General features: G+C 36.6%; 2 protein-coding genes across 6 annotated transcripts; one reads left to right on the top strand and one right to left on the bottom strand.

The window, feature by feature from the left end:
- LOC128229700 (uncharacterized) lies at window positions 1-2,556 on the bottom strand. Its single transcript, XM_052941499.1, has 3 exons — window positions 2,124-2,556; window positions 1,694-1,890; window positions 1-1,473 (listed from the first exon to the last, which is right to left on the bottom strand). The coding sequence occupies exons 1-3, from the start codon at window positions 2,436-2,438 to the stop codon at window positions 420-422; spliced, it is 1,566 nt and encodes a 521-aa protein (XP_052797459.1). The 5' UTR covers window positions 2,439-2,556; the 3' UTR covers window positions 1-419.
- LOC128229699 (uncharacterized) lies at window positions 2,459-21,256 on the top strand. 5 transcript variants are annotated; one of them, XM_052941497.1, is made up of 11 exons: window positions 2,459-2,560; window positions 6,592-6,656; window positions 7,180-8,207; window positions 8,464-8,600; window positions 9,321-9,516; window positions 10,673-10,725; window positions 11,464-11,488; window positions 13,196-13,221; window positions 13,510-13,587; window positions 15,776-15,988; window positions 18,976-21,256. In XM_052941497.1, exons 2-11 carry the CDS (start codon window positions 6,616-6,618, stop codon window positions 19,024-19,026), a joined length of 1,848 nt encoding a protein of 615 aa, XP_052797457.1. In that variant the 5' UTR covers window positions 2,459-2,560; window positions 6,592-6,615; the 3' UTR covers window positions 19,027-21,256. The 5 variants fall into 5 exon arrangements, with proteins under 5 accessions (XP_052797457.1, XP_052797455.1, XP_052797453.1 ...); XM_052941495.1 differs by having other exon boundaries at window positions 6,579-6,656; XM_052941493.1 differs by having other exon boundaries at window positions 2,548-2,620; window positions 6,579-6,656.
- The last annotated feature ends 1,544 nt before the right edge of the window (window positions 21,257-22,800 follow it).

The raw sequence follows: 22,800 nt of genomic DNA, 5'->3' as shown, positions 1-22,800 counted from the left end.
ACTAATGATTTGAAGTACGTGGTAGATCAATTACACATGGCAAATAAAAAAAAAACTCATTTCAGAGCCAAACTTAATAAGTGATCTTTGACTTTTATTCTTAGAAATGTTACAAATAATAAAACCACAAAATACAAAGCAGATGTTTCACAAACAAAAAATTATATCAATAAATTGATCAGTTAATGCATACATGTTTCAAATCAAATCTTGAAATCCATTCACATGAGCATATTTCCTTATCCATTTTTGTCAAACCTGAATCAAATGTGTAATCTCATATGTTATCATATAACTTGCTCGAAAAAATGATTTTAAAACAAAATTGTAATTTCATTGTTCTAGTTAGAAGTATACAAGTTTTTATCCCTAAATCTAATGCTTGATATATACAAACGCTTTCATTGACACATGAGTTATTATTGAACAAGTGGTGGCCATAGATTTGTCAAATATGTGCATATTTTGAACACTTTAGAAATTCTCCTTGACTGTGTTATAGGAATATTGCCATGCAATATTCGAAAGTTCTTGATTCTCTCCATTTGCCTTTCAACATGTATTCGTAAACTTGCAATATCTTTTGTAAGGAGAACCTCACGTTTAGAGAATTGTTTTCCTTTCTGTTTAAATGGTGGAATAATGAGATGAATGCCTCTTGGAGTAGTAAGGTCTGTAATAGTGAAACCCTTATCAACCATTATGGCGTCTCCTTCTTCAAGCAAGTCCAAGAGTCCACATTTTTCTGTGAGTTTCTTGTCACTGGTACAGCCCACCCAACAGTCAGAAACAAAAGTTACAACACCATTTGGGCTTATACCCACCAAAATCTTATGAGTCATGTGAGACTTGTAATCACTGTACATTAAACTTTTCAAAGAAAGAGAACTGGATGTTTCACTGTAAATTTCAGTGCAGTCGATAATAATTCTAGTGTTAGAATATTTCTCTTTAAATTGTTCAGGCATGTTATTTTTCACTACCTCACGAGATGGCCATTGAACAAGAAAGGATAATTGTACATGTAAATAGTTGATCCATCTTTCAACAATGTCACTACATTGTGAAGTGGATATGCAAAACCTAGTACCTAGATCTTCAAATAACAGACCTAGACGTAGGCGCATCAGCACCATGAAAAATTCATCCAGAACACTTAGAGTTCTTGGCCGTCCTCCATCTGAATCTTTATAGTTAAGTTTCCGCCTTGATGTCCGCACTTCAGCTTCATCCTTGATTTCATCAAACAAAGCTTCAAACACAACTCGATTAGGGATTCCGGTGTAAAAACTGACCAAATCGTCATTGTATTTTACGTCATCATATGTGAGCATAGGTAGCTGACATTGTACACCAAAGTCTCTAGTAGAATGTTCTGTTTGTGAACTGAAGTCTGCTGTTTTTCCCAGGAAACTTTCTTCAGTTTGTACTTCCATCACTGCACAGTTGTTCTCAGTCTGTGTGTCACAACATCTGAAACATATACAAATTGATCATGTACCCATTTACCACATCTTACATGTACAGTCTGGTAACCCTAACCAAATGTTTGTTTTTTTGGCCTTAAACATTTACAAACACTTAAATTTTCCTATTTTTGTTAAAGAATGAAGAAAAATGATCAGAAGTAATTAACTTATCAGATTGATTTCATAGCACAAGAAGCAATATATATATATATATTGAACAATACCTAAAGGACTGATTCTGTGGCTGTAGTACTGGTCCCATGCAGTAATCATGCAGGTGGACAGAGGTATCAATGGCATGCCCGGAAGGGGATACAAATGACAGTTGTGGCTGTATACTATCATCATTTGACAGTTCTAGGTCTAAATCGTCATTGACCGTATCACCATCATCATCATCACCTACGTCTTCATCAAGGAGCTGAAATTGCAAATGAAACTGTATAAGATAAATGTTTTAGTACAAAATCTGCCAGGCTATATGGTACACATTTTTCCAGGCTGTATTTGAAAACAATTCTTTAATCATTTCTTAAATTACAAAATTTACAAATAAGTGCTGTGACATTGTTTTTAAGCACCGTTGATATAACATAATTCATTTTGAGGTGCATGTAAGGAAGAACTTAAACTAATATAAGAAATAAAAAATACCGTTGGCTGGAAGGTTTTGGTAGCACCAGTCTCAGTTGGAAACATAGATGGAAGTGTATGCTGGAATGAAGGTCCTCTGAAGCCAACAAAATGCTCACTACACAATCGTCTGTGTTCATTCCACTGGAACGATCTCATGACCGTTTTACATCGCTGCACCCACACACGTTTTAAACGTTTGTTCTGAGGAAAACGGTGCAATGACACTTTTCTCCCATCAATAACCTTTCCTCTGTAAATTCCTTTACAAATACAACAGTACTTAGGGGTTTTCCTGCCCGTTTTCTTTATTAGTTTTGAATCTTTACTTTCCATTTTCACTTGTTGCTGTTTACTTCCTGGTTTGTGTAGTCCCCGGAAGTAAATTTCCGCTTTTTGCGCATGCCCACTTGAAGAGTATTCAGGGAAAGATAATCGAGTTATCGGAAAGGACAATAGTACGTATCTACTAACCAGTTTTGTATATTATTTAGGTCTTGGTCTAAGCGGAAACCAAGGTAAATTGCACGTGCAAAATCGTGTTACGCTGCGAATAACTTACATAATTGAAATATGAAAGCCAGTAGAAAAGTTAAATTTATGTGATATTCATATGGGATGCCAGCATTGTTTTAGTGTAACAATATTAGCATCCCATGTGAATACCGGATAAATTAAAGTTATACTCTCACTTTTATTAAGTATGCCTCTGATGGTCGCGAGAAGATGGCCTTCTATCGTCAACTTCAGATCCTAATGTAGAGCGTATATTTGATGGTTGAATATTAATGTATCTCTGTTTAATGTGGCTGTTGCTCATGATATCTTCGTTGATGGCTGTTTAATCGTGTATTTACTTTTTATATTGATGTTGGGACAAGTTGAAGGTTGAGTACTCATAAACTAGTTTAAATTCATAGTGTGCCCGTTCCAAGGTGATAACCCCATACATGCATTAATTATCATATGCTTAGAGGCTAATGATTGGTTCGCCCCAAAGGATATTATGGGCTCGAGGGACATTATAGCATACACTGTATATGCGTCCTTAGAACATGTGTTTCCTTTTCATTCAAGGTGGTCTTTTTTCATTCCTGTTGTTTTATGTGAATGTACTGGATAAGTGTGTGTACTTGTTACAATTAGTTATTTTCCATAAACATGACTGTTAATTTAAAAACAAACTGATTTGAGGGTCGGGTGGCCATTTGGTGTGATTTCAACAAATTACTGTTATTGAAGCAATGAATGCCATGACAAACGTATATCATGACGGAACCTTCCCGCATACTATATAACGATGAACCTCAAAACCAGGGGCGGATCAAAGATTTATACCACTACTTATCTACTTATCATTTGCGAATTTCGCTAAGTAAGTGGTAACACGAATCTTAACTAGTTAACCAGTTAGTATGTTACTTACTAAGTGGAATTCTCAAACCAATTTTTTTTACTAGATAGCGCCTGAATCTGGAATACATTTATAGGCATGTAACTGGTAACACGAATCTTATCTAGTTAACCGGCAGTTAGTAAGTTACTTACTAAGTGGAATTCGCAAATCATAACTAGATAACCAATTACTGCTCTCTGAAAAGCCAAAAATGCATAAATAAGTAACTGGTAACACGAATCTTGACTAGTTAACCAGTTATTTTGTTACTTATTAAGTGGAATTCGCAAACCATAACTAGTTAAACTGTTAATGTTCATTCTCATTCATCAGAGGTTCGATCGTGATAACTCTAACCTCTGATTCAATCGCTGCCAAATCGAGTGCAAAACTATAATATATTATTTTCTTGATGTCATCGTCGTCCAATCAAAACGCTCTTTACTTTAAGCATGCTAAATAATCGATCACTGACCATCGATACGTTGTTTTTTCCGCTTTTTTATGTTTTCCATTAAATTTGTAAAGTAAATAAGGCACTCTGTTTTGATACCAATATGATGTATATTTTCAGATAAACCTTAAAAAGGACCAAAATGTAAATATCATATGAAAATTAAAAAGTATCAAATGAAATATTTTCCTGTACTGTACCAGTATGTATCACAGGAACTGGAAATATGTACCAGTATAATAATTAAGATATACTACGTCGCTTTGAATAGTTTTCTTCTATATGGATTCTGTATGAGCCAATTATCTGTCATGACATCCGCTCATTCCCAAAGAGCAATATTAATGTAATGATTTCTACCATGTTTGTCACATATCCTACCAGTAAATTTCAGGTCGACTGTAACCTGTTTAAAGATACATAAATTTTTCCGCCAAGAATTTGGTAAGAGGGCTTTAATTTATGGTGTTTTTTTGAACGATTTACTTACATTAACTTTAAGTAAGTATGTAATCGATATTTTTTTTTAAAATGATGTGTTCCGCGTGGTATTTTTGACAGTTCAATTTTTATCTGTGATATTTGAATTCGGATAATACTTTTCGGATATTAAATTGCGTAATAGTATGTGTCTTGTTTCATGTAATGATTTTGTAGTACGTATTTTCAACCCTGGATTTCTGCTTTGATGTATCTTTTTTATGGTATTTGACTTGTTCTGGTGTCCTACTTCTGGGAGGAAAAGTGTGTCCACTGGCATAACGATAATATAGTCTAAAATAATAGACGTGTTATACAGGATTCTTTCAATCCCTAACGTCTGAACGGGTTTGTGCCAAATCTGGGTGGGTTTGAAAAATATTGAAATTGTCTTTAGTGAAGTATTTTATGTTTGAAATGGATAATAAAGGTTTATATTCATATTTTACCATGTAAGTACAAAGCTATTTTTCTCAAAACTAGCATTAAACACATGATCTACCTTTCCAATAAAACAAAACTTGACTGACACAGACAACAAGTATGGGGAACAACTCGACCCAATCGTAATAACTCGGCCACCTCTGACAAGCTTCCTGATAGACCTCGTAAATACGATCGTAACAACTCGGCCATGACAGAAGTGCTCCGATTATTGTAAAACTGTGAACTGCAGCCTTGCGATATGTTTTGAAAGAATGAAATGAAGAAAATCCAATCAAACTCATAATTATTTGTTGGATTTTTTTTTATTGTACGGAACTAATATAAAATAACATTTTTTAGTAATATTTCTTGTTTTTATGATATTTTATGGACGCAATATGCTTTAACCCGGAATCCCAATCGGAACAACTACCCGCTTTTGCTACAAAACAATTTGTACGTAAAGGATTTGCCATGTCAAAAATCATAAAAAAATCCTTCTACGTACAATTGTTTGGACTAAATGATAATGAACCTTCAATTCATGGATACTTCTTAATCATTTGGCATTTCTTGTTATGTAATCTATCATAAAAACCTACACAGAACGCTACCTGGAGGGTTAACAACGACGGATGGATTAATCCTGAATTTAGGATTGAGAACTATATGATAAATTTTATTGCCAAAGACTTGCATCAAAGCCAGTAGCCTGAGTAGGATGTACTACAAAATGAATATTATGTCTGTGAATAAAAATGATACAAGCCCCATCACCCTGCTTTGGGCATGTTAAAAAGTCTGTCCATGTACAATTATTTGGACTAAAATTCATCATTCTTAATCAGACCATGGCCATTTTTCAGGAGTAAATAGCTGTTAGAACCCCTGAACAACTCGGATGACATTGGTGTATGTAATAATATTGATGGGAGGGGAAGTCACAGTGACGAGGGTAAACAATGCCTATAGCTTGGGGTAGTAACAGTGACAGGGTCGGGTGGTGTGTTAATAACTGCGATAGAAGGGGTAGTAATGGCAAGGCTTTTTCTGCCCATTTTGGGAAAAAGACCATGGACATTTCGGGAAAATTTGTGTTGCGAAATATGCCCAAATTGGGAAATTTTACAGTTAAAAAAAACAAGCTTTCCAGTCCCCTGCGAATTAGGAAATTATTAAATATTAGTTTCTTTTTGCTTTCAAAAGACCTGAAACGACTGAAATATCAATCCTTTGGGTGTAAAATATCTATTGCAATAAATCATGAAAGATGATATTTCATGCTGATCTCTGAATGTGATGAAAATCAACGATTTCTGAATTCATTTTTTTTTTTTTTTTTTTTAATTGGGATTTTTTCTTTGAAGATTGGGGAAAATATCATGTATTTTCCTTTGGGAATGGGTCCAAAGTTGGGCCCATGACCACTTTAGAAAAAGGCCTGGATGGTGATGGGAGTAGGATTAAAGTTATTGGTCCCAGATATGGGCAAAAATCATAAAAGCTGCCAGAAATTGTCGATTTAAAAATGCCATAACTTTTTTTTTTATTTAGATACTTAAAGAATCCAAAATGTTCTGTAAAGGTCTTAATGAGCTGCATGATAGTTTTCATGAATAAGCTATATTTAACAAAATGGTCTGGGGTTGCTAGAGTAGGAGGGAGAATATATGTATATGTAGAATATAAAATAAGAAAGACTGAATCATTCAATTTTCAGATTATCATTGCAGCTTACACAAATCTTGATCAGAAAAATGGATGAGGATGATGTGATTTTGGTGCCTGACACACCAAGGTACATTGTAGTCTAGATATACCAGTCTAATAGTAATATACCGTAAGTGTAAATTTATTTGACTGGACAGTGTTTTTGCTCATGTAACGATGTTAGTGACAACATTGATCATTAAGATTGAAGATTGTTTTCAAGAATAGAACCAATACCACTGTCCATAATGAGACAGAGAGGTTTTAGATAAACATCCTAGATGGGGAAGAAACTCAAGATTACGGAGAACCTATGATGAATTTTAAATGAACAAAGAATACTTATTGCCCTATAAACATTTAAGAATCTTCAGATTAGATTACATTCTATATAAATCAAAGTCTGATACAGATCCAACATTAACCTTTGCTAATGGATATAATTTGTGTGGTTGCTACCAGAAGGTACCAAGTGACATTAAAAACAGAGGGTTTTGTTACTTTCTGGTTTTAACTGTACCAATTAGTATAATTACTTTGTCTTACCAGTCTAATACCCTGTTTATCATACCTTTTTCAGTTTAAAGAAAATATGTCATTATTATCTTCAGTCCATTGACAAAACGTTCCATACCGGTTCTTCATAAGCAAAGGCATGCTGCTATTCTTGAAGACAACCTACCTGACATTGATGATGATTCAGAGCGGTCTCCAAGCAAGTTTCACTCAGGATCTTCCCCATTCCTTCCTTTGCCGGGACAGTCTGACTTCGCATTAAGAAGGGCAGAAGCTCTTAAATCCAAAAAGCAAAAGGAAAAGCTCAAATCATCCCCATTTAAAAGACCCAAAGTAAATATTGCTAGTACATGTACTTTTAATAATTCCTACGGAGACTCAAAAATGAAGTCAGCTGGGGAGCTTTCTGATAGTAATATGAATAGGCCCGTTAATGGGTTTGTAAAAAGTTCAACTCTAATTTCACCAACAAAACTTTCTATTCATATGAAAAAATCAACACCCGAAGCTGTGGATAATTCTTCAACTTTAATTTCACCAATGAAAATTTCCATTCGAATGAAGAATTCTGCCCCCAAAGCAGTTGATAATTACTCTTCTGCTGCAAACGAAGTAAATGGTACCAGTAAAAGAAAAATAGATAAATCAATATTTTTGTCAAAAGAAACGATGAGAAGAAAGAAACCAAAACAGTCATATGGCTGGCCAAGCTCAAGCTCAGAATCAGACTCGGATAATGAAATACTTAGCTTGTTAAAACATAAAACAGTTACCAAGAAAAGAAAAGCTCCACCAGCTTTTATTCCTAGTGACTGTGCAGTGCCAAAGTCTTATAGTTTGCCTCATAGTAGCTCAGATTCCTTGATGTGTGAGAGGACATCCACTATTACTTCATGCAGTGACCCATTGGTGTCAGTTTTGCCTTTAAACTTAGACACATGTACGCCAACAAAGTCAGCAACGGGTCCAAACCATCTTGTGTCTATATCGCCCATATTCAGTGCTCGGCCAGCAGTTAGGGCTCGGAGGCTGGAAAAGAAATCGAAGGAGTCTTCAGGTGCTATTGGTAGAAGAAAAAGGGTATCTACCAGAGCCTCCTCAACAGCAAGTTCTGTACCACAAGGTTTGTAATAATAAATAGTTACTTTTCAAATAAATAGTTCAAGTCCAAATATTATGAGCAAGATGATGTCATGCTGGCTTGTCAGGTTAATTTTGAATGTTGAATGTATTTAAATTTAAAATTTAAAAAGGACCATTCAACAGTGTAACAGACTCTGTGACTTATTTCTGTTACAGCATTGAATTTTGAATGCATGTCCTCTCAATGTGAATAAACAGATAAAACTACAAAGAGCAGATTTACAATTGTATTACAGACCATCCCTTGGGAAGGGTAGATGACCACGCAACTATAGACTTAACTGGATCGGTTTCAGTGACACCGAAAACAAAGGCAGCTCTTGATCAGATCAGGCAGCATGAGAGTGATGAAGCTATGGCCAAGAGACTACAGGTTGGTCCACTGTTGCTGTTGCATTACAACACGACACTCACATTATCAAGCATACCAATTGATAAGTGTTGGGAATCGGTTCTAGTTTGACTATCGATAGTTAGTTCCACTCAAATAACCAATTATCGATAGTACAATTGGTTTTTGGCAATTGCTTAATTGTCGTTTGCTATGCTTATGTGTATGTTTGAAGTTTATTAGTGTTATTGTCGCTTTCGGCCATATTGTGAACGATAAAAACCTCCAAATATATAAATGAATTCAAAGGAGAAAAATGGCTGAAATTAACCAAATGCAAATAAAGAGAGGATTGAAGAAAATCAGCGTGCTGGTTAAATAAATGATATATTTTTGCCAGATATAATCTATTATTGCTGATTTCAGACGCAACCAATCAATTTATCAGAAAAACACTATCATTTCTTTCCATGTTTCATATTTCCTCGGGCAGACTGTTAGATGTTTATTGCATATGTCCCCAGGCCATGTATGATAAACAGATTTTCTGAAATCATTACTTGTAAAAGAAACTATAAGTTTTAAACAGATTTGGGGTTTATGCATGAGTATATTCTATTGGCATAGTTCATATTTTGTGAAAGCTGTTATGAATTACAGAGTGACTTTGTAGAAAAATCAAAACACAGATAGCCACATACAATGTATGGTTTTGTGTTTTTTGAATCAGTATTACAGAATTTTAATTGACATCTTTAACAGGAAGAGATGGATAGGGAATACGCCATAGCTCTGCAAGATACAACCAGCAGTCATGAACCTGTTCCAAATGAGACATTCGACCCCATGTTCGCCTTATCCCCACCCTCTGAGCTCCAGACGGGGGCCACAGGGGGCCATGAATGGCACATGTACTCTCCTGTACGGCCACGCTCCAGGAACTCTAGACAGAGGGGTGGTGTGTATATGTAGTTATTTCAGTAACCTCAGTTTACTTACTGGTAGATGTTGTAAAGGAATGTTATATTTATCATACATACTTCATCAATATCAAGGTATTAATGTACAACTAAATGGGATGTGTACAATTTTGATGAAAAAAAACAAACAAATATACCCCAATATCACGAAAATACTTAAGTCAAATCTCGATCTCAATCTCAACTCATTTTTCCACATTACATTATGACATTATTAAAACTTACTAATGTTTTACTATTTTTAAAAGCACAGTCATTCTCACGTGCATAATGTTGATTAACATGATTGCTCAATTTTCTCCAAAAAAAAGATTTTACAGCACAAAATGTACTTGAGTAAAACTCAAAAATAATAAATTGGACTCACGTACAATTTTTGCTCTAATTTTTTTTCTGTAAAATATTTACCAATTTATTTTATCAACATAATGAATGAGAGAATGCCATTTTAAAGAAGTAAAACATTTACATCATGTTTGAATCATATGATGCTGTAATTTGATAAAAAATATTTTTGACAGAGATTGAGATTTGACTTGAGTATTTTCATGATATTGGGGTCCGGGTTATGAGTATTATTAAATTATTAAAGTGCAAATGTATTGATTTTCAGAAGCATATCAGGAATGATCAATGTCAAAAGATACACTTTATCAGTTTCATAATTTTTGTTTTCTGATTAATTTGATGCCAAAACAATAATTATCCCAATTGCAGGCTTATTTATGTTGGACAATGGTGATGTTATAAGGTATCTGATTTACCACCCTGTGAGTTTGGGTAGTCTGTTGACCCCATATTATTTTGTTATCATTTGAAAGGAAGTCACGGTTGAGAACGAAAGTGTAAATATTAGACTGAAAAGAAGATGACATATATTTTTTTTGGACTTGAAAATTTGAAAAATAATCCGCTTCATGTCTGATTTCAGTTGAAATAAAGATCAAAAATATAAACTGCAATAACTCTTATCAATGTTTTTTTGTGATTTAATTACATGTACATGTTGTAAGTAAAATTATATGGGGTGACTAGGCATCAAAATTTAGCATTATTACCTCAGGCCTTAATGACATGACAAGCTTATTTATACATTAGATACCTAAACTTAGATATATGTTTGTGTGTTTTTAGGTACCCATAGGGAGCCAGTCACCAGATTGCTTCAGTCATCAGCTACTAATGAAGTAGGTTTCCTGATGTATATTTTTACAGATGTATATACACACTTCACCGTAACTTAGTGGTAAAATGACTGATATTATCAATACTTGGGCAAATTTATAGTATTTTTCTCTGACTGGTATATACTCTTCCAATAAACAGAAGAATGTTAGTGAAGGTGTGTTGTCAGGGAAGGATATAAAAACTAACAAAAAAACACTATTTTGTGCCTAAATATGATATGGTTTTAGCTAAAGAGTTATGGACTTATGGGGTCTTAGCTAAAGAGTTATGGAATGGTGCTTCACCCTGTCCTGCCCTCATTGACCAGCATGGGAATCCTTCTGCCCTCATAGAATAAAATGCTTAAAACTGTCAAATATGTGTTGTTCTGATTCAAACTTGTAACATACAAATTTTAAAATATTGGCTGTTGAAACATAATGTTAATTCAATTAAACAGAGTCCCCATTCTGTCACTTTCATTATGTTCAAGTTCTTCACAGCGGGATACAATGTGCCCTTTTCTGCCTTAGCACCATGTCCCTATTCTGAAGTTACCTGTCCTTTTCTGCCTTAGCACCATGTCCCTATTCTGAAGTTACCTGTCCTTTTTATAACCTGGCTAAAACCCTTACTAAATGCCAAGGGAAAGTACTTTCCTTTTGGTGTTTCCTGAATATATATTATTTTACCATTACTGTCTACAATCAAATTTAATGATTATGGTGGTGATTATTTCTCTTTTGTGTCTTTTTCAGCTTCTTGAGCTTATAGGGAACTTTGGTGAGTGCTCTAAGCATTAATAGAACAAAACTAGATTTGTAAACCTTTCTCTAGCAAACTGGTTCTATATATCAGGCCATTTGATGGGTAACAGAGCAGTATTATAAGCAAATCTGCTATCCGTTTTGAAGACATGTTATGATATTACCGGTATGTCTTCTTAATCATTTCAAGATGTGCTTATAATGACATTTTGGTCATTTTAGTTATAAAGCAAATTACATTTTAATAATAGTATAAAATCGTTAGGAGAATACATTTCATGTATTCTTTTTTAGCTCTACTGGCCAAAGGCCAGAAGAGCTAATGCCATAGTAATGTGTAAGTAGTATGTGCATCCGTGCGTTGTAAACAATTGCTTGTGAACACGATACAGTCTTCAGTTTTGATTGTATCTTAATAAAACTTGTACAGTATTTAGATATCAATCAGAGCTTGATTACTTTCGAAAACCACCCATGCATGCCTAGATTGTGGGCCTTGAAAGTTTTAAAGAAATACTATTTTTAGCTAACCTATTTTAAGCCAAGTCTGCATGACTGAATTTGTCTATTTATAGCCAAGTTTACATGTAAAGTCAAGTCTAGGATGAAAGGGAGACAACTTGCTTTTTTGGTTCTGCAGTTGATTTTGTGAATTACTTTGCCTTGTTCTTGTTGAAAGGCCAAAAGCCATTTTTTTTAGCTCTATTGGCCAAAGTGTCTGTAGTTCTCGCATTCATCTAAACAAAATTGGTTGTGAATGTTTGTTTAAATTACGCCCCCGGGGTCATTACTGGCCACGCGCCAGGGTTCACAGGTTTGGTTTACTTCAATTTGTAATTGTTTGAAAATCTTTTTGTGTGTTCGCACATCCATCTAATAACAATTGCTTGTGAATGTTTGTTCAAATTATGCCCCTGGGATCATTACTGGCCATCCCCCGGGGTTCACAGGTTTGGTATACTTAAATTGGGAATGTTTGAAAATCTTTTTGTCTGAACCAGCTATGCAGACACTTGCTATTTTGAATAAGGCATAATTTAGTGGTCTGCTACCATGGTTGTTCAGATTATGCCCCTCGGGTCAAAACTGGCGCTGCCCCGGTGGTCACAAGTTGAGTTTTCCTAGAGAAATTTAAGAATTTTTTTCAAAATCTTCTTGTTTCAAACCACAAGGCTCATGTAAACCTTTGATATTTGTTGTGGAGCATCATTTGATGACTGTCTAGCAAAACAGTTGAAATTATGCCCTCTGGGCCAAAACTGGCCCCACCCCTTTTGATCTTCTTTTTTAATTTTAAAGCTACAGCAATGATATTTGGACCACGTGTACAGTTTTGCAAGCAAGCATCAATGTTGTCCTCGGATGACCTTGACTTTGACCTTTTGACCAACTTTTTTTATTTTTAAAGCTACAGAAATGAAATTTTGACCATGATTACAGTTTTGAAAGCAATTTTTTTGTCAGATGACCATTACTTGGCACATATTAAAATAGTTCATGCAACTAATCTGCTTACAACACTTTCTGTCCTCAGATGTTGAACGTGCAACGTTTTCAGGTAACCCAAACACAAAACATGAACTATATGTTTGTTGCCTTTTAACCATACATACATGCTCTGGATTGAAAATGACCACAAGAGCCATGCTAGTAGAGCATAGGCCCTTATGGGCCTCTTGTTTAATGAGAGCATTCTTAATGTTCTTATTCACCTTGTTTTCAGAGAGAACAGTTCAACATCAGAGACGTGTAAGTCACTTAAACTTCTGTACGAGCCATTCAGTGTTTCTAATCAAAGGTGTTGATGAAAATATTCTCTTTAAGAGATAAAGTGTTTATTGGGAATTTCAACACGAGTAGAAAAAAATAAATCTGTTTCTAGAAATCTTATTTCATTGCCTGACTTTTGTGCAAGGGCGAAGGTATTATATTAATTGTTTTTTCTTAGTATAACTTAATTGTTGATATATAGAAAAAAAGGTGTAAGCGAGAAAGTGGTTGAAACTGAATCATACATGTATACAATTTCATACACAGGGGCATGGCCGTCAGCGAAGACATGGTTTGGGAAACATCTTCCTTGCCAGTCCTAATGGTCAAGGAAATGATTATGAGGTACTCTCTCAATTTAACGTTGGAATTGATTTTTATGGAAAAAATTGAAAATAAGAAACATATTACTACTGTTGGCTTATTTACTAAGTGTTCAGTATTGTGAAACATTGAATGATCATGGCTTTAAGTTTACCCTTATCCATGAAGTGAATTTAGAGATGGCAATGCAATACAGTATAACATGAGCTCTAGAGTTGGCAATGCAATACAGTATTATATGAGCTATAGAGATGGCAATACAAAGCAGTAATACATGAGCTAGAGATGGCAATACAAAACAGGATAGCATTAGCTCTAGAGTTGGCAATACAAACAGTATTATATGAGCTAGAGATGGCAATACAAAACAGGATAGCATTAGCTCTAGAGTTGGCAATACAAACAGTATTATATGAGCTATAGAGATGGCAATACAAAGCAGTATTACATGAGCTAGAGATGGCAATACAAACAGTATTATATAAGCCATAGAGATGGCAATACAAAACAGTATAACATGAGCTCTAGAGATGGCAATACAAACAGTATTATATGAGCTCTAGAGATGGCAATACAAAACAGTTTAACATGAACTCCAAAGATGTCAATACAAACAGTATTATATGAGCTATAGAGATGGCATTACAAAACAGTAAAACATGAACTCCAGAGATGGCAATACAAACAGTATTATATGAGCTCTAGAGATGGCAATACAAAACAGTAAAACATGAACTGCAGAGATGGCAATACAAAACAGTATAACATGAGCTAGAGATGACAATACAAAACAGAATAACATGAACTAGAGATGGCAATACAAACTGTATTATATAAGCTATAGAGGTGGCAAAAAAAAACAGTATAAAATGAGCTCTAGAGATGCCAATACAAAACAGTAAAACATGAACTGCAGAGATGGCAATACAAAACAGTATAACATGAACTTCAGAGATGGCAATACAAACAGTATTATATGAGCTATAGAGATGGCAATACAAAACAGTAAAACATGAACTTCAGAGATGGCAATACAAACAGTATTATATGAGCTCTAGAGATGGCAATACAAAACAGTAAAACATGAACTCCAGAGATGGCAATACAAACAGTATTATATGAGCTCTAGAGATGGCAATACAAACAGTATTACATGAGCTAGAGATGGCAATACAAACAGTATTATATAAGCCATAGAGATGGCAATACAAAACAGTATAACATGAGCTCTAGAGATGGCAATACAAACAGTATTATATAAGTCATAGAGATGGCAATACAAAACAGTTTAACATGAACTCCAAAGATGGCAATACAAACAGTATTATATGAGCTATAGAGATTGCAATACAAAACAGTAAAACATGAACTGCAGAGATGGCAATACAAAACAGTATAACATGAGCTATAGAGATGGCAATACAAAACAGTATAACATGAGATAGAAATGGCAATACAAACAGTATTATATGAGCTATAGAGATGGCAATACAAAGCAGTATTACATGAGCTAGAGATGGCAATACAAAACAGGAAAGCATTAGCTCTAGAGTTGGCAATACAAACGGTATTATAATATATGAGCTATAGAGATGGCAATACAAAACTGTATAACATGAGCTCTAGAGATGGCAATACAAACAGTATTATATAAGCTATAGAGATGGCAATACAAAACAATTTAACATGAACTCCAAAGATGGCAATACAAAACAGTATAACATGAGCTAGAGATGACAATACAAAACAGAATAACATGAGCTAGAGATGGCAATACAAACTGTATTATATAAGCTATAGAGGTGGCAATACAAACAGTATAAAATGAGCTCTAGAGATGCCAATACAAAACAGTATTGCATGAGCTCTAGAGATGCCAATACAAAACAGTATTGCATGAGCTCTAGAGACGCCAATACTGTTTTGTATTGCATGAGCTCTAGAGATGCCAATACAAAACAGTATAACATGAGCTCTAGAGAGCTTTTGAACTGAGCAATATAAATGACAATTATCAAACATCATTCTTATATTTATAAGATCTGACTCTGTATTGTTATTCAGTTATGCTGAATCAAAGTCATTACATATATCATATGCATAAGCCATAAGAACCGTACTTGCCAGCTGTATCATGAAGTTCTAGTTAATATCAACTCCAAATGTCATAATTTAATTTATTATCACTCAACTCAATATCTTAATTCAGGACTTGATGCGGCTTGCTGAGACACTGGGAGAAGTGAAAGACAAGGGCTTAACTAAGGGGGAGTGTTGTCGACTACCTGTGGTCTCATACAGACGGACAGACTCCCAGGAAGAGTGCAATATTTGTATGTCCGAGTATGAGGAGGGTGACCCCCAGAAAATTCTGCCCTGCTTCCATTCCTTCCATTCTGTCTGCATTGACCAGTGGATCTGTGTAGGTGCATTTATAATTAATGAGACTTTTCCCTCTGCATTGACCAGTGGATCTGTGTAGGTGCATTTATAATTAATGAGACTTTTCCCTCTGCATTGACCAGTGGATCTGTGTAGGTGCATTTATAATTAATGAGACTTTTCCCTCTGCATTGACCAGTGGATCTGTGTAGGTGCATTAATAATTAATGAGACTTTTCCCTCTGCATTGACCAGTGGATCTGTGTAGGTGCATTTTTGATTAATGAGACTTTTCCCTCTGCATTGACCAGTGGATCTGTGTAGGTGCATTTATGATTAATGAGACTTTTCCCTCTGCATTGACCAGTGGATCTGTGTAGGTGCATTTATAATTAATGAGACTTCCCTCTGCATTGACCAGTGGATCTGTGTAGGTGCATTTATGATTAATGAGACTTTTCCCTCTGCATTGACCAGTGGATCTGTGTAGGTGCATTTATAATTAATGAGACTTTTCCCTCTGCATTGACCAGTGGATCTGTGTAGGTGCATTTATAATTAATGAGACTTTTCCCTCTGCATTGACCAGTGGATCTGTGTAGGTGCATTTATAATTAATGAGACATTTCCCTCTGCATTGACCAGTGGATCTGTGTAGGTGCATTTATAATTAATGAGACTTTTCCCTCTGCATTGACCAGTGGATCTGTGTAGGTGCATTAATAATTAATGAGACTTCCCTCTGCATTGACCAGTGGATTTGTGTAGGTGCATTTATAATTAATGAGACTTCCCTCTGCATTGACCAGTGGATCTGTTTAGGTGCATTTATAATTAATGAGACTTCCCTCTGCATTGACCAGTGGATCTGTGTAGGTGCATTAATAATTAATGAGACTTCCCTCTGCATTGACCAGTGGATCTGTGTAGGTGCATTTATGATTAATGAGACTTTTCCCTCTGCATTGACCAGTGGATCTGTGTAGGTGCATTAATAATTAATGAGACTTCCCTCTGCATTGACCAGTGGATCTGTGTAGGTGCATTAATAATTAATGAGACTTTTCCCTCTGCATTGACCAGTGGATCTGTGTAGGTGCATTAATAATTAATGAGACTTTTCCCTCTGCATTGACCAGTGGATCTGTGTAGGTGCATTAATAATTAATGAGACTTCCCTCTGCATTGACCAGTGGATCTGTGTAGGTGCATTTATGATTAATGAGACTTTTCCCTCTGCATTGACCAGTGGATCTGTGTAGGTGCATTAATAATTAATGAGACTTTTCCCTCTGCATTGACCAGTGGATATGTGTAGGTGCATTAATAATTAATGAGACTTCCCTCTGCATTGACCAGTGGATTTGTGTAGGTGCATTTATAATTAATGAGACTTCCCTCTGCATTGACCAGTGGATCTGTGTAGGTGCATTTATAATTAATGAGACTTCCCTCTTCATTGACCAGTGGATCTGTGTAGGTGCATTTATAATTAATGAGACTTTTCCCTCTGCATTCACCAGTGGATTTGTGTAGGTGCATTAATAATTAATGAGACTTTTCCCTCTGCATTGACCAGTGGATTTGTGTAGGTGCATTAATAATTAATGAGACTTTTCCCTCTGCATTGACCAGTGGATCTGTGTAGGTGCATTTATAATTAATGAGACTTCCCTCTGCATTGACCAGTGGATCTGTGTAGGTGCATTTATAATTAATGAGACTTCCCTCTGCATTGACCAGTGGATCTGTGTAGGTGCATTAATAATTAATGAGACTTCCCTCTGCATTGACCAGTGGATCTGTGTAGGTGCATTTATAATTAATGAGACTTTTCCCTCTGCATTGACCAGTGGATCTGTGTAGGTGCATTTATAATTATTGAGACTTCCCTCTGCATTGACCAGTGGATCTGTGTAGGTGCATTTATAATTAATGAGACTTTTCTCTCTGCATTGACCAGTGGATCTGTGTAGGTGCATTTATAATTAATGAGACTTTTCCCTCTGCATTGACCAGTGGATCTGTGTAGGTGCATTAATAATTAATGAGACTTCCCTCTGCATTGACCAGTGGATCTGTGTAGGTGCATTAATAATTAATGAGACTTCCCTCTGCATTGACCAGTGGATCTGTGTAGGTGCATTTATAATTAATGAGACTTCCCTCTGCATTGACCAGTGGATCTGTGTAGGTGCATTTATAATTAATGAGACTTTTCCCTCTGCATTGACCAGTGGATCTGTGTAGGTGCATTTATAATTAATGAGACTTTTCCCTCTGCATTGACCAGTGGATCTGTGTAGGTGCATTAATAATTAATGAGACTTCCCTCTGCATTGACCAGTGGATCTGTGTAGGTGCATTTTTAATTAATGAGACTTTTCCCTCTGCATTGACCAGTGGATCTGTGTAGGTGCATTTATAATTAATGAGACTTTTGCCTAATTATTGATAACTTTAAGATCACTGATCAATAGTATTATGCAATGATTTTAACATGAGGTATAGTAATTGCTGCAATATGGTTTTCATTTCAAAATTAAAATCAAGGCTTTACATGTAAAATGTCTGGATCACTGGTTTATGCCTCATGAATGCCTTATGCCAGATAGAAAGATGTTTGTAAATACTGATATGGGAATCAAGTGCATGTGCGGTATTTGATGCATAGGAATCAAGTGCAAGTGCGGTATTTGATGCATGGGAATCAAGTGCAAGTGCGGTATTTGATGCATGGGAATCAAGTGCAAGTGCGGTATTTGATGCATGGGAATCAAGTGCAAGTGCGGTATTTGATGCATGTATTGTGAGAGAGTTGTAATGACACAGATTTTAAGTCAAAGATCACCAAATTATGTATAAATGAGCAACATATTTAATGTTATGAATAGTGCAGTTTTGTCTGCTTAATTGGTTGGCCTAATAATTCTTCAATTTTACCTAACTGATACAGAAGCAATTAACGTTTAGCATCCTGTTTAAGGAAAAGTATTAATTATCAATTGCACATTTTTTGTTTTCCAGAAAAATGCAACATGTCCCATTTGCCGTGTGGAAGTGAAAGTGACCTCGTAATGAAGGATACTGAACCATTTGTACATTGATCAAAGATGTTTTCACTGAACTCACATTTGATTGTTTTGTATAATAAATTGTTTCAAGTCAATGTATCCCGGTTAACAGATATTTTATAACTATTCTGTTTGATAATAGGTTATAAAGCAAGTTTTTCAAAAATACTTAAATGTAAAAATTATGTTCACTGGTTCACAAAGTCTTTTTTATGTAACAGGATTTTGTTATTAGTTACAATTCTGCTAGTTCAAGAAAACGTCACAAGTGGGAAGTCCATGATCTCAAAGAGAATAAGCATGTCATTTTAAATTTCGCTGGACAAAAATTGTAGTTGCTAAGGAAACAGAAATGTTGTGAATGTCCTTCTGGAAAACATGCCGGCCATGGTTTATGAAGTAAGCATGCTGGTTTTATTGTGTGGCCAGAAAAAGCAACATATTTTAGGTATTACTTTAGGCCGTGTTGATTAGTTCTTCACATGTGCTTAGGAAACGAAAAGGGAAATATAAGTTTCTGTTATAAACAACAAAAATTATTATTGCTATGGCAAAGGAAATATTAAAAAAATACCTAGCAAAGTCAGAAGGTACTACGGTTAGGGTTATAAAAGAGATCATAATATGGAGGTTATGCCATTTGCTTACAAAAAAAACCCAACAAGTGTAGATTATACTATAAAACATAAGTATCATGTTTCATTTAAAAAATAATCAAAATACCAAACAGTTGATTGTTTGTGTGTTGAGCAAACAGTTGGGGTTGATATAGCAAAAAAAAATATGCTAGTAATTTCTGATTATTTTCAGCTGTCATAAACTGCTATTGTAATATTGTTTTGCTAGCAAAGCTAAAAGATGTGAGTTATTGTCATATTATTGGTGTTGAAGCCATCATCGTCATAGTAGTGCAAAAACTTCAATAACTAATAATCACTATTAACTATTGAGTTATGGCCCTTTTCAAGGAAAGACTGTTGGCTTTCACTCTGCAAGCCTTTTATCTTGGTAAGTTATCGTTCTCATGAAGCTGTTTATTGTGTACTGTCAACTCCACTGTACAAGTTCTTAGAGGTTTCATGCTGGGATTATTCAGGAAATAGAACTTTGTATGTTTGTTCTGAACTTCCACTGTCATGTTTCTTTATAATGTTGTATAAATTATTTCACAAATTTATTTTTGTTTCATAAAATTATCTTTCTTTTTTTCTTTTTTTATTTGCCTTCAGAGAACTGATCTTTTCAAGTTTTTTAAGTTAAGCTAGTATTGCCATTATGTTTCATTTATAATGTTATATAAATTATTTCACATTTTTTTTGTTTCATAAAATAATCGTTTTTGTTTTGCCTTCAGAGAACTGATCTGGTCAAGTTTTTAAAACTTGAGCTAGTATTGCCATAATCTTTCATTTATAATGTTGTATAAATTATTTAAGTTTTTAAACTTGAGCTAGTATTGCCATTATCCTTAACTATCCATTGGGTAGAAATAAGATTTTTGTTCAACAATTTGTTTGTACGAACACATGTATATAAATACCAAATTATGCTACTCAGGTTTAATGAATAATAAGTGAGGAGTCATTTTTGAGTGTTGTGAAAGCAACATAAGTGTTACTGTATTTTGTAAATACATGTACTGATATAATTAAGTCTGAGTCAGTTTGGTATTGTTCTAAATTTTAATATATGATACTTCAAATACCACTTGATTTACCTCCTACTGGTAATTCATTACTTGAGATAGCTACCTGAACTGATTGTGATTTTATGCACAAATGTATATTGTATAAATGATTATATGTACACAAATATATTAAATTACTTAGAATTTAGAAGATAGCTTGTAACTTCTTTCATTTAATTGTTTGACAAATATTTAAAATTGATTCTTTGAAAGCATCTTAGCAAAAATGTGATATAAACGGTTCTTAAACTGTTTAGATACAGGAATTTAAATGACTACTTATTCATAATGCATGACTACTTAAAGAATAAAAGCATGTTCCTTGTACATAAAAAAACATGGTGCATTCCATGAAGCGGGAGCAGACACATGATGTCAGTCATGTTAATGTACACAACTTTATAATTAAATATTTGTACAGAGTCAGATTCATGAGGGCGTCACACCATTTTTGTATGCCGCAGGGCAGGGGGAATGTGGACACCCTCATAATTACAAACAATAATGTGAATCAAACTATGTATGTTGAAAATAAACGTTAACACTATATTGTGTTATACTTAGCTTTCACGAACTTGTGTAGATTTAGTCAGGTTTGCTGCTAAGGGGGGACAGGGTGCTGCTAAGGGGGACAGGGTGCTGCTAAGGGGACAGGGTGCTGCTTAGGGGGACAGGGTGCTGCTTAGGGGGACAGGGTGCTGCTTAGGGGGACAGGATGCTGCTAAGGGGGACAGGGTGCTGCTAAGGGGGACAGGGTGCTGCTCAGGGGGACAGGGTGCTGCTAAGGGGGACAGGGTGTGGCTCGGCTAAGGGGGACAGGGTGCTGCTTAGAGGGGCAGGGTGCTGCTAAGGGGGGCAGGGTGCTGCAAAAGGGGACAGAATGCTGCTATGGGGGACAGGATGCTGCTAAGGGGGACAGGGTGCTGCTTAGGGGACAGGGTGCTGTTAAGTGGGACAGGGTGCTGCTAAGGGGGACAGGGTGCTGCTTAGGGGGGCAAGATGCTGCTAAGGGGGCAGGGTGCTGCTAAGGGGGCAGGGTGCTGCTAAGGGGAACAGGATGCTGCTAAGGGGGACAGGGTGCTGCTGAGGGGGGCAGGATGCTGTTAAGGGGGACAGGGTGCTGCTAAGGGGACAGGGTGCTGCTTAGGGGGACAGGATGCTGCTAAGGGGACAGGGTGCTGCTTAGGGGGACAGGGTGCTGCTTAGGAGGGCAGGGTGATCAGGGGGGCAGGATGCTGCTGCTAAAGGGGACAGGATGCTGCTAAGGGGGGCATGGTGCTGATAAGGCGGACAGAGGGCTGCTATGGGGGACAGGGTGCTGCTAAGGGGGACAGGGTGCTGCTTAGGGGGACAGGATGCTGCTAAGGGGGACAGGGTGCTGCTAAGGGCGGCAGGGTGCTGCTAAGGGGGACAGGGTGCTGCTTAGGGGGACAGGGTGCTGATAAGGGGGACAGGGTGCTGCTAAGGGGGACAGGGTGCTGCTTAGGGGGACAGGATGCTGCTAAGGGGGACAGGGTGAACAGGATGCTGCTAAGGGGGGCAGGGTGCTGCTATGGGGGACAGGATGCTGCTAAGGGGGGCAGGGTGCTGCTAAGGGGGACAGGATGCTGCTATGGGGGACAGGGTGTTGCTTAGGGGGACAGGATGCTGCTAAGGGGAACAGGGTGCTGCTTAGGGGGACAAGGTGCTACTTAGGGGGACAGGATGCTGCTTAGGGGGACAGGGTAAGGGGGACAGGGTGCTGCTTAGGAGGGGCAGGGTGCTGCTAAGGGAACAGGGTGCTGCTTAGGGGGACGGGATGCTGCTATGGGGGACAGGGTGCTGCTTAAGGGGACGGGATGCTGCTATGGGGGACAGGGTGCTGCTTAGGGGGACAGGATGCTGCTTAGGGGGACAGGGTGCTGCTAAGGGGGACAGGGTGCTGCTAAGGGGGACAGGGTGCTGCTTAGGTGGGCAGGATGCTGCTTAGGGGGACAGGGTGCTGCTTAGGGGGACAGGGTGCTGCTATGGGGGGCAGGGTGCTGCTAAGGGGGGCAGGGTGCTGCTAAAGGGGACAGGATGCTGCTTAGTGGGACAGGGTGCTGCTTAGGG

The sequence above is a fragment of the Mya arenaria genome, chromosome 4 (genome assembly GCF_026914265.1).
Source record: "Mya arenaria isolate MELC-2E11 chromosome 4, ASM2691426v1".
NCBI classification, from domain to species: domain Eukaryota; kingdom Metazoa; phylum Mollusca; class Bivalvia; order Myida; family Myidae; genus Mya; species Mya arenaria.
Note: the sequence above shows the minus strand (reverse complement) of the source record. Positions and strands in the feature narration are given on the sequence as shown.